The following is a 16,640-nucleotide window of genomic DNA, read 5'->3' on the forward strand; positions in this document are numbered from 1 at the left end:
GATTAAATTTGTCATTCTAAAAAACACACTTTACAATGAAAATGGATGACGAATATAGTTTTTGTAAGTTATATGCGTAGTTTAGTATACGTATAAGATATCTTGGTTCTTAAATCCGTAAAATAATCGTTTACATCACCGGCGTGTGCGTTAAATGATTAACATTGTTTTATAGCAATTGGTTGTGAAGCGGTTTGGCTACTAACGATGACGCAAACGATGGTGGATTGTCTTTCTTTTCTTCTTCCTTTTTTTTTACGATTGAAAATTACGAAATGAATTAATAATCTGGCATCTCGTCGAGGCTATTCTTATTAAAATCAGCTGTCGTTACGTACGCGAATGACACACGTCGTACAGGACGCAGATTATTATTTGTAATTTTAATTTGCTCAGTTATCGAAAAGTTACTCGCGATAGGGATAAAGGAGGGATAAATCGCAAATTGCTTCTCGAGCCAAACAATCAGTCTCTTGTTAGCATTCGAATCTGTTCCCGGTAATCCGGCTCATACATAATACAATCGGTTGCGCGACTAAGGATGCGCCTTACCTTGATCCTCCTCACAGTTTTGCTGCTGTTGTTATTGACGTTGACGTGCACAGTTATTGGATCTCCGTGAGCGTAGATCGCACGATCTAGTCGTGCTTCCAAACCCACGCGTCCATCGCTCAATAAGAACGGTTTCTCCACTGCAGCATGTGGCCCTGCGTTCTCTGAAACAGGCAATTAGAGATTTGTAACAAGTTGGAATAAGCGAAGCATGAAAAATAGAAGTCAGATGTGACTCGATGAATTTGTCGTGTCTAAGCGACGAGTCAACTTACATTCCTCGATCAACACTCTGACTGCCACGTTGGTCATACTATATGACCAGTCACGGTTTCTTCTAACGCCACGTTGGTCATCGGTGACCGGAGCTCTTCAACTTCTTACAATTGTAAAAATTGTATGAAAATTGACAGTTAGGGCATTTCGAATATAACCGATAAATAGAAGATACTTTGAAATAAAAAGTGCTCCATTTAACGATTAAACGTTTTTATTAAAACATCGATAAAAGAAAATGAGAAGGGTTATTTACTTTGAGGGGTAATCTACGAATATTATTACAAACACATCTTAGAAAATAATCGTAAATGCCGCTTTATGATCGTACAATTGAAGTTACAAGTGTGAACATACCTTGTTATTATACATAGAACGAGCAAATACCGTTTACTGATATCTTCTACACGTTTCAACGATATATTCCGTACGTTTTGCTTGCGACGAAATAACAAACGCGAATGTTTTGTTGAAATAAACGAAGCCTTGTTACAATATGTCGCGATCGACTGTTACCAAGGCGCCACGGCGGTCATCCGTGACCACCACCAATAAGATAAACGGTCCATTGGGGAAGAACGTTGTCTCACATCGTCGATTTATCGTTATTTTGCCATTATATGCTTTGAATAATAAAAATACTGCCGTGGCGTCTTGAGCGAAACGCGCGATTTCGGCGTGGCAGTCAAATTGTTAACGCGTAACGATCACAAGGATGATCCTCTAGAACATCTGGCCGGTCCTTTATCGACTGACCATCGCAGACTTAGCCTGTCCAACGTTTCTCGCCAATCATACTCGCACACACACATTCGTAAATAGCCTTTCACAGATAATTAAACAGGGATTTAAATGATTGATCAGCCCGTATGCAATGACTAATCGCGATCAGCTTCAAAGCAAACCGAACACACTTTGATGCTTCGTGCCACTCATCCAGAAATAAAGAGCTTACCCTCGTCCTCTGTGATCTCATTTTCCATGAACGAGACTCTCGTTTTACAAGCTTGACCTCTGGATCCAGGAGAAGGACTCGCTGACACCGGCACGCTATATACGCTGGTAGCTGGCAACGGTGGCTTCGTAGTTCGCTGGACGACACGGATACCCATCCTGACGGTCGTTTTCCGATGCAACTTCTCGTCCGCTCGTTCAGCTAAATGTCATCGTGTCCAGCGTTTAGCAGGCAGTTACGATGTTATTTACGGAGTATCAAGCCAGGAAGGTTGTTCTCGGGTAATCGGAATTCGAAGCGATCGTTCGATCGCCCGATCGTACGATTCAGTTTGGAAAACGCGACCGAGAAGACCCGATTTAATTTGCTACGTGGGCGTAACGCGCTACCATGGCGTTTTAAATCGAGAGTTTCTACGTGATTCTAAGCCATTACTGTCAGGAGACACGAAATACGATCTGGGAAATCGATGACGAAGTTCAATCAATGAACAGCGAGTAAATTCATCGATCAACGCTTGACGTTTACTTTTTTTTCCTTCTGTTCGTTTATTCGTTCTTTGCTCCCTCGTTTACCGATTCGACCTTTTTAATCGATAAATTTTATTGATCTTCCTGGTGATTTCACATGGAAACACGACGTGTGGATAGCTGAATGATCCTTTTATATCGTACAGCTTTTATAGAGTTTCAAAATGAATGAATTTCACAGCGAGAAGAACGATCTATCGTTTTCACGCGTTTCTTCGTAAAGGTTCGGTCAATTCTGTTTTATCCCCGTAAACGAAGCTCGACTCGGTTTACTCACCTACGTAAGCTCTGACGTCGTAGCTAGTACCAATGGGGGCCCCATTGTATTCCTTAGCAGGCACCAATTGCACCGACGGGGGTGCTAACGGCGTGATTTCCATGGTAAACGCGTGAGCATTTGGACCTAATCTTTTCACCAACGCCTCCTGCAATAGAACATCGAAACCTTATCACCTGTCGCGAACGATTCGTTTCGTAATGTATAACGTGTCTCCATCGTCTCGTTAAATTAATATCGATGGAAAGAGCTAGAGAGACTGACTTTGAATTTAATATATTACCATTTCTAACAGTATATTTGTGTTTAGAGATTAAAAAATTGACGACGGTAATATTTAAAAATTGTATTTCGAAGCCTCGTAGTCACGAGGATCGTAAGCTTAATAATTTTACATCTGCGCGGTAATTAATGTTCGACTCAGAGATCCAGAGATCATACCGTTTTCGTTCAGAGAGATTCGACGGTTTGCGTGATGCTATATATTTGAACGTTTCATTACACGATGACGGAATAATCCTCCGAAATTTGTTCTGCTTAGTCGATCGATAGAGGATTTACGCGCAAATTATCGACGTATATTAGGCTGGTCTTTGACGTATGTTAATCGACTGACTATTTCAAAGTTTATCGACGCGCAAGGTTTATCGATTCTCAGTAAAATCGAGTCTGTATTTTTACGCGATATCCGTTTATAATTGCTCGAAAATCTTTTTCATTTAATCGAGCGTATTTGCATAAGGCTCGTTCAGAGTATTTTATCGTGATCAATTAACTATTTGTGTAATAAACGTAATGGTGGCAAATTGCGCGTCGAAACGAAATTTATCGATCGCCGAAGCGATTCGCGAACGCAAACGCGTTATGGATAATTCTACGCTTTACGCGCGGGGTTTTTACAAAGAGAGAAAGGTTGTACGAGGTTTATCACGACTAGGTGTCAAGCATTGTCGAGATATGCCATTGTTGTTCAGCCAAGTACATCGTTTCACGGAGAGCGAAATCGTAGCGCGGCGAAAAGGTTTCAATGGATATTTGACATACACGCGTACATACAATGCGTAAAAGACCGCATTCATCGGCATCGGAGACGAAGCCTGGTAGTTACAACGTAGTCTCACCGCGACGTTTTTCTAATGACATCTTCGTTTAACGCGTCAATTCTGTCGCAACGAATTAGATTCTACCGCTTTACTCAAAGACAAAGAGACCGACAACCTGGAAAATCAATATACCGCATGAAGATAAACTATGCGGCACTTCCTAAGAGTATCAATTACTCCCACCCGTGTGAAATTCCGCTTTAAGATTTTATTTTCCATCGTTTTTAGCCTCTCTGCAGCAGATACTTTCTCGTCGAGATTCTTCAAAGAGAGCAGCTGCAATTTCTCGCGGGAAATATTTCATTCTCGGAATATTATTTTTAGAATAGAATTTTAGATAGAAGGATGCATAGCGCTTTTTACTACCACTCGGTCAATTCATTTTTCATACGACTGACTCTTATTTCTGAATTCTTTCTTTCCATTGACTCGCTAGGTATAAAGTATCCACGCGTATTTTATAACATTTAAATTATTCGTTTCTATCGAGACAGTATAATTTTCTGTGCTGGACTGGGTTAAATGCGTAGCAGAGATACTTGTATATGGGCATCAGTGTGTGGAGCTATGTGTGTGCGCGGCGTCTCGAAAACAGATAAATGTAAACTATTCAGTCGGTTAACAGTCGGGTATAGAAGAAAGTGCCGAGACGCGTGCAAGTGTGCATCGATGAATATATAAGAAATCGTCCATAAAATAAATATATAACTGTTCTAATATTCTAATAATAACTATTCCAAGCGTAAATTCAGTGTTCCTGTAACGTTATTTCGGCTTCAAAGATCCACAATTCTCAACAGCTTCGATCATTTATTTCCAAAAAGTTGCTCTATCAGAGAAGCTCATGTATCGTAACGGTATATGAAAACGTTCCCTAAAGGTATATTTAGTCGCATTTACCAGACCAGTGACGCGCATCGTTCAAGACTTCACACACTCTTGATTTCTTTTCGATTTCTCTCCGCTTGGATTCCGTCTTTTTTTTTCAGGAAGTACTTAGCGCCTTCTCGTTCGCTTCTCCTTTACTTTCTCCCTGTTTCTTTTTTGCCTATTCGCCGTAAAGCTGGTTCGCGCTCTGTATGCATGATTGATGTGCGACGTAGCGGCTTTCAGCTCTATCGCATTACCCCTTTGAAACCCGTCGGCCGTGGAATCGTAACATTTGTAGTCCACCGTGAAACCATATTATCCAGCCGTTTTCAGTGCATCCATGTTGCGCCTCAACCACCGAGAGTAATCCTCTAACGATAATATCGCCTGAGGAACCTGAGAATTGCGCGCTTCAAGATTTTCACCACGTCTTTTCACCCTCCGATAGACGTCCTCGAGAGATTGCCAACGGGCAAATAAAAATTCTTATAATTTACGTATACAAATATTACGTGTACGAGTAGTCGGATAAGTTTTGCACTGACAAAGCTAGCAAAGCCTGTGAGACACGCTCTCCACGCTTGTTCTTTTCTCACTGAATAGAATAGAATAGGAAAAGAAATAAGAACACGATAAATAAGATCTTTGTCGATTTTCTGATTTTTAATTATTAAACGAGAAGACGTTATCTTATAATTAAAGAGGGAAATTTCAATACGGCCATTGAAAACATCGTCGTTTCTGAGACTTTCCAATACTTTGTAACTTTTTAATATTCGTACAAGGAAAACTGGTCGTTTGGAGTACACGTAAATTTTCCAATACTATAAGTATGCGCGATATTACTTGCTTCGCTTTACTCGACATTTATCATGCACACGATATTAAGAATCATTCTGGAACGAGCAACCTTTATCGTACACATACTTTTCCATTTCTCCGCTCCTATATTATGGAAGATGGTGTCGCTCGTAATTTTTCGTTTCGCGTGACGCTCTCTTCCAGCTGCCGGATACACCAGTTTTTACGCGTGCTTCGTCTTCATTCGCATGTGCGAAAGCTTGTACACTCTCGTCTTACGTTCTTACCTTACCTCCACCTTTATCTCGTCTTGGCTGATTTTCCATGGAAGTAGGCACGATCAAGAAACTTCCACTCTCATTAGCAAAGGAAACTTTCTAATTTTAGGGTGGATTAGTAGAGCGTCTTATACAATTGGACGTTGTTATTCGTGCTAGAGATAATTAATATCCGTCCTTGAAAACGATGGTTCCTCGTTAGTCAGCAGAGGCTCTGATAATACTTGCAATCTCTTCGAAATTCCTTTTTCTTTTCTCTATCATTGATCTTTCACTTTTAACAACTCTACCAGATTTTATAGTATCAACCGGAATTTGCCGAAGTGGCGCTCGGAAATTGCTTTCTTCTTTCATTTTCAACGATTAATAACCGAGTGAAATGTTTTCTCGATGTTTGAAATGTTTTAAGCGGTTGATTACTTTTTAAATGTGGCCAAGTGTTTTCAGATACGCGTTATTTACTGCCTGTTCCATTTAACCGGAATAAATAAATAAACAAAATAAAATCACGTAGGGGTATTTCGTGGAATATTGCGTGAGATTAATATTTCGAAATGTTGATCGCCGAGAGTCGTCTCTTCGTTATAGATCGGCCTCTAGATACGTAGGTACATATTGTCTTTCGGTTACAGAAGGCTTAGACAGAGAGAGAGAGTTGCGTTATTTCGCGAGCATCAGCGAACGACCCAGAACTTAGGTACAGATTTTCATCGAGTCAAAAGAAAAAAAAAAAAAAGAAACGAGAATTTTACGTAATGGATGGTTCGTCTCGCGACAATGCTACACAGTCTCGGTAGCTTCTTATTCGTTTCTCGACAGGCGATTTGGAAGGTTCTCCAGGCGGAACCAAATTATGATTGATCACCGAATCCTAAAAGTCTCCAGTCATAATGACTTTCCATTTGTGTTCGTCCTCGCTTCTCGTACGACTCGATTTTCACTCGATAGTATTTCTTTTGCCCCTCGAGAAAGAGATTTTATCGTTCGGGACGATAGTCGAACGTGTGACGTTTCCAATTTCGCGAAAAGATTCTGACGACATTCTCGCCCGATCAATTCTGTAATTGATTTTCTTGGCAAAGGACGCCAAAAAAAGGGTGTTCCTGAAATTTAACTTTTCTTTTTTTCTCGTTAAAATGGCTAAACATTCGACTTTCCTTTTTTTCTTAAATCAACATCGATTCGTTAACACGGTTCGTGTTTGTTTTAAAAATGCGGGCCAACTAGCTACCATTGAGGAAAATTAGTCGAACGAGAATTAATTTTCGTGGAATGCAACAACGCCGTGCGACAATAGCCACGGGGCAAAAATACATTTTCGTTCGTTCGGATGGCAAAACCACAAATTCTAGCGACGTTCTCTGCCAGTTAATTAATAACTTTTACCGTATCCGCGATTCTGATTATCGTTTATTTATGCGGCAGCGATACCACGCCAAGCTTCTCGTGCTTAGCGTCAGTGTTTCGCGGGATTCAAACGATCCCATTAGTCTTAGTGTTTCTTGCTTTGCTCCGCATAAATCGTGGTTATTACACACAGCGACGTGGCAATTTTTTCTGTGACGTTCGTAGCGGTAATTTTCGACCGTCCAAGTGATATTAAACATTTATAAATGACCCGGAATATGATTCGGCCGAGCTCGACAGTGGCGAAAATAAAAGTCTTGTCACGATTCGTTACCCAATATGCACTGCGCTACTCCAAACCGCAGCAAAATGCAGGATAATTAAAGCTGTTTGTTTGATAAATAATTTACACACAAGCAAATATCTTCAAAGCGGGTATAGCGTTTTAAAATATATTTATGAAACTCGCAAGAGGAAGACGATAAATACTTTGATGCTATCGCGAGAGTAGTTCGGTGTTCAAATACTCTTCAAATTTCGTCGAATAAATGTTTTGTCGTTTTCTTCTTTTCCAGCTGTTCTTTTTCCACAGTCTACAGCAGCCAAGCGAACGAAAAATTTCGTTTATCGTCGTTCACCGTTAATAAAGCCTTATGGAGTTCTAATGAAACGCAACCTCGACCCGATTCCATGATAATTGCGAGCTGACGAATATTGTTATCGTGTACACCGTGTTACCTTGCAACGTTTACTTAGGAGAAACAGATGAACGTTGGAAGCACGCTGATTTCAACTGCCTTTTATTTGGCAATCGATCTAATGCATCTGAAGGAAAGGAATATCATCAACTGCGGTACGAGTCGTCTCGTTTGCCATTGAATCGATCGATACGATTTAAACATCCTCCTACCTTTGCCGTCATGAATCGCGATCAATTAATACAGGGAAGTCGTGCAGCAGTAATTTTGCGGATAAATCCAGCGTAACGCGATACGGCTGACTATGCCGTGTACAGTTGCAAAAAGGAGATTCGCGAGAGTAATTGAAATGGATGAAAGTAGAAGTCAAGCGAGAACAGTTTTCTCGACGTTCCTTTGGCGATAGAAAGGAACAAGAAAAACGCTGAAGAAGCACGTTTCAATTTGCGTCGTGCATTCGTTGAAACGAACTTAATTCTGACGAACGATTAACGTAAATAAAGAACACGCTCGGTATCGTGTAAACCTCTGCCACTTGACTGTCCATTCTTGTTTTATCTCAACGTGGGAACGAATGGAATTTTATCGAAAAACAAAAAAAAAAAAAAAAAAAAAGAAGAAGAAGAAGATTGAATGTAATTTTATAACACGCAACGGTGCAATAAATCGTCTTTCTAGTCTGGTTTAAATAAAAGTTTGCGTAACGAGGAAAAGAACGATTTCGAAGAGGATTCGAGGTCAGTCGTATTTTTCTACCTAGTTACTTTCGAGTTATTCTTCTCTTTTGCTTCGAGAACAGTTCACAACGGTTATCGTTTTCCATCGTCGTACGTCCGTTGTTTCGCGGTTTAAAAAATCTCTTCGAGAATTACTTTGTAATCGGAGAATCCAACTTTGGTCGCTTGAAATTATCCAAAGAGAACGGAATCTTGTTGGCGAAATGTTGAAAAGTCAGTTTCGATAATTGGAAACACGATAATCCGTGGGAACGAGAATTCTTGATATTCTACATCGAGATGTTAAGTGGTAAAGAATTGTAAAAACGTTCGTGCTATTGGTAGCGAGTAAGAAGAGCGAATGGGAAGAGAAGCGATAGGAATAATACGCGAGTAAACTCTACGAGGAATTTGGAATGGAATTTGGAATGCGTGTAATGTGGAATAAGTGACTAGCATTGGACTGTAAGCGATCAAACGATCGAAGGAGCGAGAGAATCGTTTGAAAGTCGAAGGAGGAGAATTTTGCGAAAATCGCGAATTGTTTATTATTTATCCTGTTTATTTCTATTTTATTGAGAAAAGGAGGAATTATATGTAAATCAGCGAAGAATTAAGGAATTTATTTGAAAGCCAAAGAATTTATAATACAAAGAATCATAATATCATTGTCGAATATAACTTCATTTATACTCAACGACTCGATCGCTATTCGCTTCGCGGTCGAAAATATTCTATCAAATTTCGATCTACGACAACGAGCTCGTGGAAAGATGATGAGGAAAAAGCAAATTCCCCGAAGAATTGCCATGCAATCAAGCCGTGATATAAATTCCATGCTCGTCGAACGAGATCCTGCAGTGGTGGGTAAGACCAGCCTCGCGTATTACGACAGGTCGCGGCCTTGACACTAACCCTGACCCGCAGCCAGGTCGATTTGGCGCGTCGTGAAAATTATTTATCAAGTCTTTTTCCCTTTTCCTGGATATTTCACCTGGCTGAGGTTTTTACAGGCGCCGTGCGATCCATTATTCATTCGATCGATGAATTAGACATGAACGACGATCGTTTCGTAGGATATCATTGAAAGATGAGCCACTTCATCGCACCTTCGCTCGTGTTACGAGTCTCGAAACCACGTCCCCCGCGATATTAAGGAATGCTTCTTTAATTTCCCTCGAGTTCGTTCGGTTATAGTTAGCACATCACGCCTAAGACTTTTCGTCTTATTCTTAAAGCTAGAGATCTCAAGTTCCTCTTATATTAGGTTGTCCGAAAAGTGTCTTTCTTTCGCGAGCGTGTTCTTTGCAACAGCGCACCTTCGTACAAACGCGAAACCAAGTCTGTGAAATAATCGCGGTGTAACTCGCGATTATAGGAACTTTGAATTCTACGAGAACGCAGTTTCTTAATCTCTTTGGTCCTCTAATTTCCCAAATTTAGAATATGACGTATATTTTAATAAGCGTAATATTCGTAGCTTGTGGCGTGAAGAAACGAAACTAATTCGGCGGGAGACGCATCAATTCTTATTTCATACATACGATCTCAAAGTGTTTTCACTCTGCTCGCGATAGGGACGAGTACACCGTACAATTTGAATCAACCGATGGGACACCTTTGCACCTGTCACAGCTGTATCTCTGCGAATCCGTACGCGGATACCCGATATCCGGCGTCGTTTCGCAATTCCGCAGATGGCGGAGGAAGATCCATTGCGAGAGAAACGTGATCTCTGGTGAGCACAGTCGGAGAAAAGCAATTTCATCGCGATACGTCTCACCATTTCACCGTGTTCCTGCTGCCGTCGTTTATGAATACGCGAGGATCGATACGCCAGGATGCCTAGGATCGAAAGAACGTTTCGTTCGTTTTTTAATGTTTATCGAAGCTCGAAGCGACGGTTAACCGAAGCTTTCGATACCGTTCGGTACGTTGGGTGACGCAAAGAAGCTCGATCCTGGCCAGGAGCTGACCTTGGCCTGCAGCGAACGCCGTAGGAAAAGTTGTCTCTGGTATGGAATTTTCCGACGTTCTTCATCATGGATACAATGCTTTTTCAACAAAGAATGCTTCGATCGACGTATCGTTTATTTTTGTGCAAAATGATTCGGACGTTGAAGGATAACTATGAAACTGCAGAAACAATGGCACAGAACGGTATACGTGTGCTTTTTAAAAGGATTTTTCTTACTTCAGGAAGACCGAGATATTTTAAGAAAAGATTAAGTGAGAATTAGGCGAATATTTTATAATTAAAGATGCGCGTATAAAACGTTTAAACGTAAAGTCAGAGAAAAGAGTTAAACGAAACGGAGAAAAGATTCAGCGTACGTAATTAAGAGCAGTGAACACATGCATATTCGCCGCGCTTCCATTCTGCACCTTTAGGAACTGGATAAAATTATTCCAGGGTAGAAATATAAACGAGACAAAGTTGCCAGCGTTCGGAATATACTTTCGGGAATGGCTGGACCTTCTCCGGCCAACAAATTTATTGCGAACGGCCGGAAAAAAGGATGTAAGCAAACTAATTTGCCGAGTATGTTTTCGCAAGCTTTTAGTTGCGACAGATGCTAATCGGATACATTCATTCTGTCAACCACGTTCTAACGAGGATTCAAACATCGAATATTTAGCACGAATTTAACCGCTATACGTTTATAAATCCTATCGCGTTCTGCGTAACACCATATTCCTGACTTGCAAAGTTTCGCCAATAGCATTCAATTCAGTCGTGCAAATTCTTAATCTCAAATTATAGCGCGTTATGTCTCGTTTAAAAAATCGCACGGAAAACAAACATTTCTATTATTAATAAAACAAAATGTTACGTCGGGCGGCACTCTACCTAGACCAGGCTATACACCGCGAGCAAGATGGGAACCAGATGTCCGCTCAACCTTACTGCGTACGCTCAATAGTCTTAAGGACCCATCGTAAATCTCAGGAATTTGCTAGCTAAGGGCCTTCAGACCGAACAAACGTCGTTTTTCTAAATCGCTTTCTAAAGATTATCGTCTACTACGGCTGACAGGGGAAAGTTAGTTTTTCTCACGTACGATGCTTCCCAGCTAGCAGCTTTCTATCGAGGGCGGCTAAGACCCTTCCTAGTCCACCAACCTTCGTTTATCCAATCAGAAGCAATGTCTACTGCCCTCGCTTTCCTAACCAAAATTGTCATCGCCAAATCCGACGGTCTCGTACGCTAGACACACCCATCTCGCTAGCTTTCCTCCGACACAGCATCGACACTGTAAATTACTTATTCTTCAACGTTAGAATAGTCAACGTGTCAGTACCGGGTTAGTCTCCCTTATTGCTACGTCAACTATAACAAAAAACTCTAAGAGCCTTGCTCGATCACCAACGAATATTGTGCCAGTGTATCGCATCTCTATACGCCAAATCATTGTCTACGACGTATATCACAAGCAACGGTGTAACTTAAGTGTTAAAAATATATAGTTTATAATCGTGTTAATGGCAGTGTTATACCCTCTCAACCACCCCTATTATCTCAATGGAAATGTCGATTATTATAATCGTAACGGGAATTTACGACTCCCGTTGACGTGTTTCTTCGCGATTGCGTCTCCCCGCGATTGGTCGAAAATGCACAAAAATTCGGCTGTGAAACGGTTGATAACAGGCAAAAGCTTGAAGTACGCGAACACAGCTGAAAGCCAAGTCGTCGAAATTTTCATTCTTATTTCGACCAGTCGTTGGAAATCAAAATGTATCGGGTGAAACCACGGTATTTCGTGGCGAAAGTTTTCTTTTTACCACTACTTTCGCGACTGCTTTCATTGTAATTTTCGCAAAGCGCCGTTAAAGCTTCCCATTCGGGACGAAAGTTCTCGCAATTTCAACGTAACAGCTTCCGCCATTGTGCCTGACTTGCGACGAAACAATGGTAGCCAGTTGACGAAACAACGCCAGAAGGAGAAACAGCCGACTTTTCATCAGCTAACAATAAGACGAAAGTCTTAGTAAATTGGGCGAGAAAGTTTGTTTCCCTAGACAACGCGACCTTAGCTTGACTACCGTACGTTGGAAATGGTTTTCGTCAAGTCCAAGTGTTAGCTCGTCAACGCCTGACGTGTATGTGGTTTTTCCATTTATGGAACTCTTGAGAGGTGGTCAGTGAAAATGAAACAGCGACGAGGGACGACAGGAGACAGCTTTCAAAAGGTTTCTAGTTGAAAGGAACGACGGACCTTTTTTTTATCGAGAAATATCTTTTGAAGATAGGCAACGACAAGCGCCAATCTTTGTCGTCCCGTTCTTTTCCTTGAACAACGCTCGCTGCCTTCATGAAGTTTCTATTGTGTCGTATAACGTTTTAAAATGATCGCCCGACATTAGCGAGACTATAATCCTGATTATTTTCTGTCGTCTAATTCTTGGCAATGATAACTCCGCGAGCAAAATGGCTTCCTTATTAATTACAATTATTAGAACACACTCCCTTGGTTTTGTAGATTGTTTTTGGAATGGTTTTGTAAGAAAGACGCAGCGCTCTAAATTTGAGATTTGCCTGTCCGATCTTGAGATCATTTTACCAAAGACGAATATATTTGTCGTTTCGTTAATTGGGAGCTTGTTGAGTTTGTAAACCTTTAACGATCCTTAATTAGAGCTTTACGTACTCTTGTAAAAGCACCTGGTAATTGCGCGAAGAGATTTCCGCAGAGAAACCGTTCGTGAACCAAGGAATAGTAAATTCTCAAAGAAGAAAGAACATGGTCGAAGGAGATATTCGATGGAAAAGTTGATAATTTGTCAGGAAATTTTCGATTACACGAGGTAAAAGCGACGAAATACGCTGAAAATTGAACGGCCAGCTACCCCATCGGAAACTCGGATAATTGTGGCTGCTGGTTGAGGATTAAAAGATCGCGTATCAATTTTGTTTCCGTACGGAACTAATAATTCGCTCGGTTCGTTACAACGGTCAACCAATGGTGGAAGGTTTGAACGAACAAGGCGTTAAGGGATCTGGTAGATCGTTGATCCTCTCGGAAATGAACCGTTAAGCTTATGGAGTACGGGATGCATGTTATATAGGTCGTAAGCCTTGTAACTGATACGCGCGACGTCACCGAACAACGCGCATCGAACCGTTCTGAAACAACCCTCCGCTGCTTGCCTTTCGCCGAAGAAGCTCTCGTGACTGGTTCTAAAAGGTTACCCTAGTAGAACTCGTCTTTGAAATCTTCCTATTCAACCGAGAAAAAATTCACATCGTAAGCGCTTGCATCGTGGAAATGCACGGAGTAAAGCACGATAAAGTAGACGATTTCGATCGATATTTAATATTAATTTAATAATGAGAGGTTCGATAGAGGATAGTAGATGAACGGAGGAAGATACAAAGAGAGATTTCAGGTAACGATAAATTCTAATTTTACGGAAATATTTAGAGACGCTTTGGAAATCTAAACGATCTGCGCTTGACAATCTGTCTATTCCTCTTCATCTATTATCTCTTCTCTTATTCCATTGCTTCTCTATCCGATCATTCTCCTCCTATTTCGATTCGTATCAAGTTCATCGCCACTCAGAATATTTCCTCTGCGTTATTCGCATCTGTGCGCATTTCGGAAATGGGAATTACGTTCGCAACATCGCTTAACCTCTTTACATGGTTTAGCTGCATAAGCAAATATCAAGCAAATTTTCAGGTAGCGTGTGTAATATTTCGACAAGTCGCTCACAAACGTTCTTCATATCGCATATATTCAACTGGCTGGAATACACGATAAACAAGGTATTCGCGTGTCCAACAGGGGCAAATAAATATCGAAGAGCGACGAACTCGCAGAGAAAACTCGGAGAGGTTTGCGTTGACCGATTTGCCGCTGGCCCCGTACAGCGGAGAACGAACGTGAGAACGTTGAGAACGTGGAGGATGTCAAAGACAAGGCAGCCGAGCTCGCTGTGATAAATTCAACCTCAGCAGGAAGCTTTTCCGTTAACGTCTAGTTTTTTCAACCGAGAGTGTTTCAATCACGACGCTCGATTATCGTGAGTTAGGAGAAACACGAGCACAACTTACTCGAATTAATTTATCGCGGTCGAACGTTTCGCTGTTAAATGTTTTATTTGAAAACTTTCTTCAAACGATTTACGTTATAGAGATCTGCTTTTACTACGTTTATACTACGTTTACAGGCGGTATACATGCCAATAATTTGTAATTCGTCCTGTTGCTTCGATCACGGCTTCTATCCTCTTTGATATATTCCATGTTATATATGCTTCGCGTTTCATAGACATCTATTTCTATCACAGTGACTAAGATTGTACGAATGGCACGACGTATCGATCGACGTTTTTACTTTTGAGAAATTTTCGTCACATTCGGATGGAAATATCTCGAGATTAGGCGATCGAATTTATCTCGTTATGGTTGATGAAATAATTTCACCTTGTCCTAGCAAGTTTCTTCGTGCAACGGCAGATAATAGATTTATACGATCCAGTTTATACGGTTGTTAAACCTTTTCCTCTCTTGAAACATTGAACGACGCATCGGCAAACGAGTGTCTAGTTTCAATTGTTTAAATTTGCCAAATCCATAGTTTCGGAAATTTGTATACGGTCCGGAGCTGGTGAAGCTTTTTGCTAGGAATTACACGCTCGAGGAAGCGTTATACGGTCTGCTAATGCAATTTGCAATCGGTGTTGCGTATGTAAGTTTCTAATTATCTAGGCACGAAAACAGCTAAGCTAAGCCGCTTGGCTTATTTCATTAATTGATTACGAACTTACGGTGCCGCGTCGTTACCTCGAATAATACGACCCTTTTACCGTTTAACCGACTGAGAAAATCCAGCACCGTCGCGATTTTACGTTTTCTCTTCGTTTTACCAATAATTATTCATCGATTCCAACTTTTATGCATTTTTATCTTTCCTCTTCCTTTTTTATCATCCGTCGACGCTTAAATCGCGAAGCAATTTTAAATAGAAGATTAAACACGGGTAGAGAACGATGAGTTTTTGTACGGATAGAAAAATAAAGGAAGATACGTCGAGAAATATGAAAAGTTACATCCCTTTTTTTTATATCCAGTCGGAAAAGATCATCGATTATCGAGTCCAAAATCAGTGCGGAAATTAAGCTGTCGAGCGATGCAGGAATACTAATTTTCCAGTTTTCTGCGATTTTACGATACGTTATGGAAACATCTGCGGATAGGAACACGGGACACTTGCACCATCGAAGGCTTTATTAAATTTTCATTGATCGTAAGCTGCTGGCTCGCCGTGTGTCACGTTGACGGACAAGATTTCACGAGTTTATGAACACCCTTGCGTTCAATCTCATCCGGCAGGGTTCCGCTCGTTAAATCGCTCTGATTTTCTAAATTTAAGTCGACCGTCTCTAGATACAGAAGCAAAATGCGAACTCGTAAACCTTGGAAAGAGAGATAAACGTTTAATTATCTTTATACAGACCTGTAACGGGGTCGTTTCTTGTTGATCAGCGCCGGAATATGGGGGGTAAAGTTGCGCGAGACACATAACCGCCTCGTTACAGAATTTCAGTCCCATTACCTCTTCGTCTTCCCTCCCGTAGCGAAAAGTCAACGTAATTTGCCCGTACACCTGAAACATCAGACGGTTAAATTGGTAAATAGAGAGGTAAATAATCGTGATTCGGTTCTTTAGAATTGTGCGAATGCTAGTCTATTCGCGGTTGATAGTTGTGCCAGGATTTTTAAATTCTTCGCACAGTTTTTCAGTGGAAGCTCTAACGAATTGTATAGAACCACTGTGCTGATTCCCAGATAAATAAAAAGTCAATATCGAATTTACTCGCGGTTGGGTTTCTCGACCTTCCGTGAATGTTAACTATTCGATAATTGTACGATATTTTTCAAATTTTACTCTAACGAAAGTTATCGGATCGCGATAATTTATAGGTAAATATAATTCAGTGGAGGTGGCAACTTTTTACCAGTGGATGAAAGACGTTTACGTAATACGGGTATCTGTTGGGTTCACGGGAAGTATCGAGGATGTCGTCTCAGGGGTCGTGAGCTCGTTGCCATCTTCTTCAAGCTTCTTCTAGTCTATAAATTGCCCACGGAGTAACTCCGGAAGTATCTTTAATTAGGTTCGACGGAAAGATGTCGCGAGAAAGTTGTCGATGAAATTGAGGTCAGAGAGATAGAATGTTTGAGAAATTGGGCTTGCAGACGAATTCTATCCATTGAATTAAACCAA

At 40.9% G+C, this 16,640-nt stretch overlaps 2 protein-coding genes across 5 annotated transcripts in view; one reads left to right on the forward strand and one right to left on the reverse strand.

The window, feature by feature from the left end:
- LOC117238069 (14 kDa phosphohistidine phosphatase-like) overlaps positions 1 to 16,640 on the forward strand; it is a 63,511-nt gene that overhangs the window by 4,562 nt on the left and 42,309 nt on the right. The gene's annotated exons all lie outside the window — the stretch shown is intronic.
- Positions 1 to 16,640, reverse strand: part of LOC117237529 (phosrestin-2-like) — a 46,420-nt gene that overhangs the window by 3,457 nt on the left and 26,323 nt on the right. For all 4 annotated transcript variants that reach the window (XM_033501698.1, XM_033501619.1, XM_033501779.1 and 1 more), the window contains 4 exons: positions 15,870 to 16,019; positions 2,591 to 2,738; positions 1,784 to 1,984; positions 553 to 716 (listed from right to left, as the gene is read on the reverse strand). In XM_033501698.1, coding sequence (XP_033357589.1) covers positions 553 to 716; positions 1,784 to 1,984; positions 2,591 to 2,738; positions 15,870 to 16,019 — 663 coding nt within the window. The remainder of the gene's footprint in view (positions 1 to 552; positions 717 to 1,783; positions 1,985 to 2,590; positions 2,739 to 15,869; positions 16,020 to 16,640) is intronic.

Source organism: Bombus vosnesenskii, unplaced genomic scaffold (assembly GCF_011952255.1).
Source record: "Bombus vosnesenskii isolate JDL3184/JDL3185 unplaced genomic scaffold, Bvos_JDL3184-5_v1.1 scf7180000013262, whole genome shotgun sequence".
NCBI lineage: Eukaryota > Metazoa > Arthropoda > Insecta > Hymenoptera > Apidae > Bombus > Bombus vosnesenskii.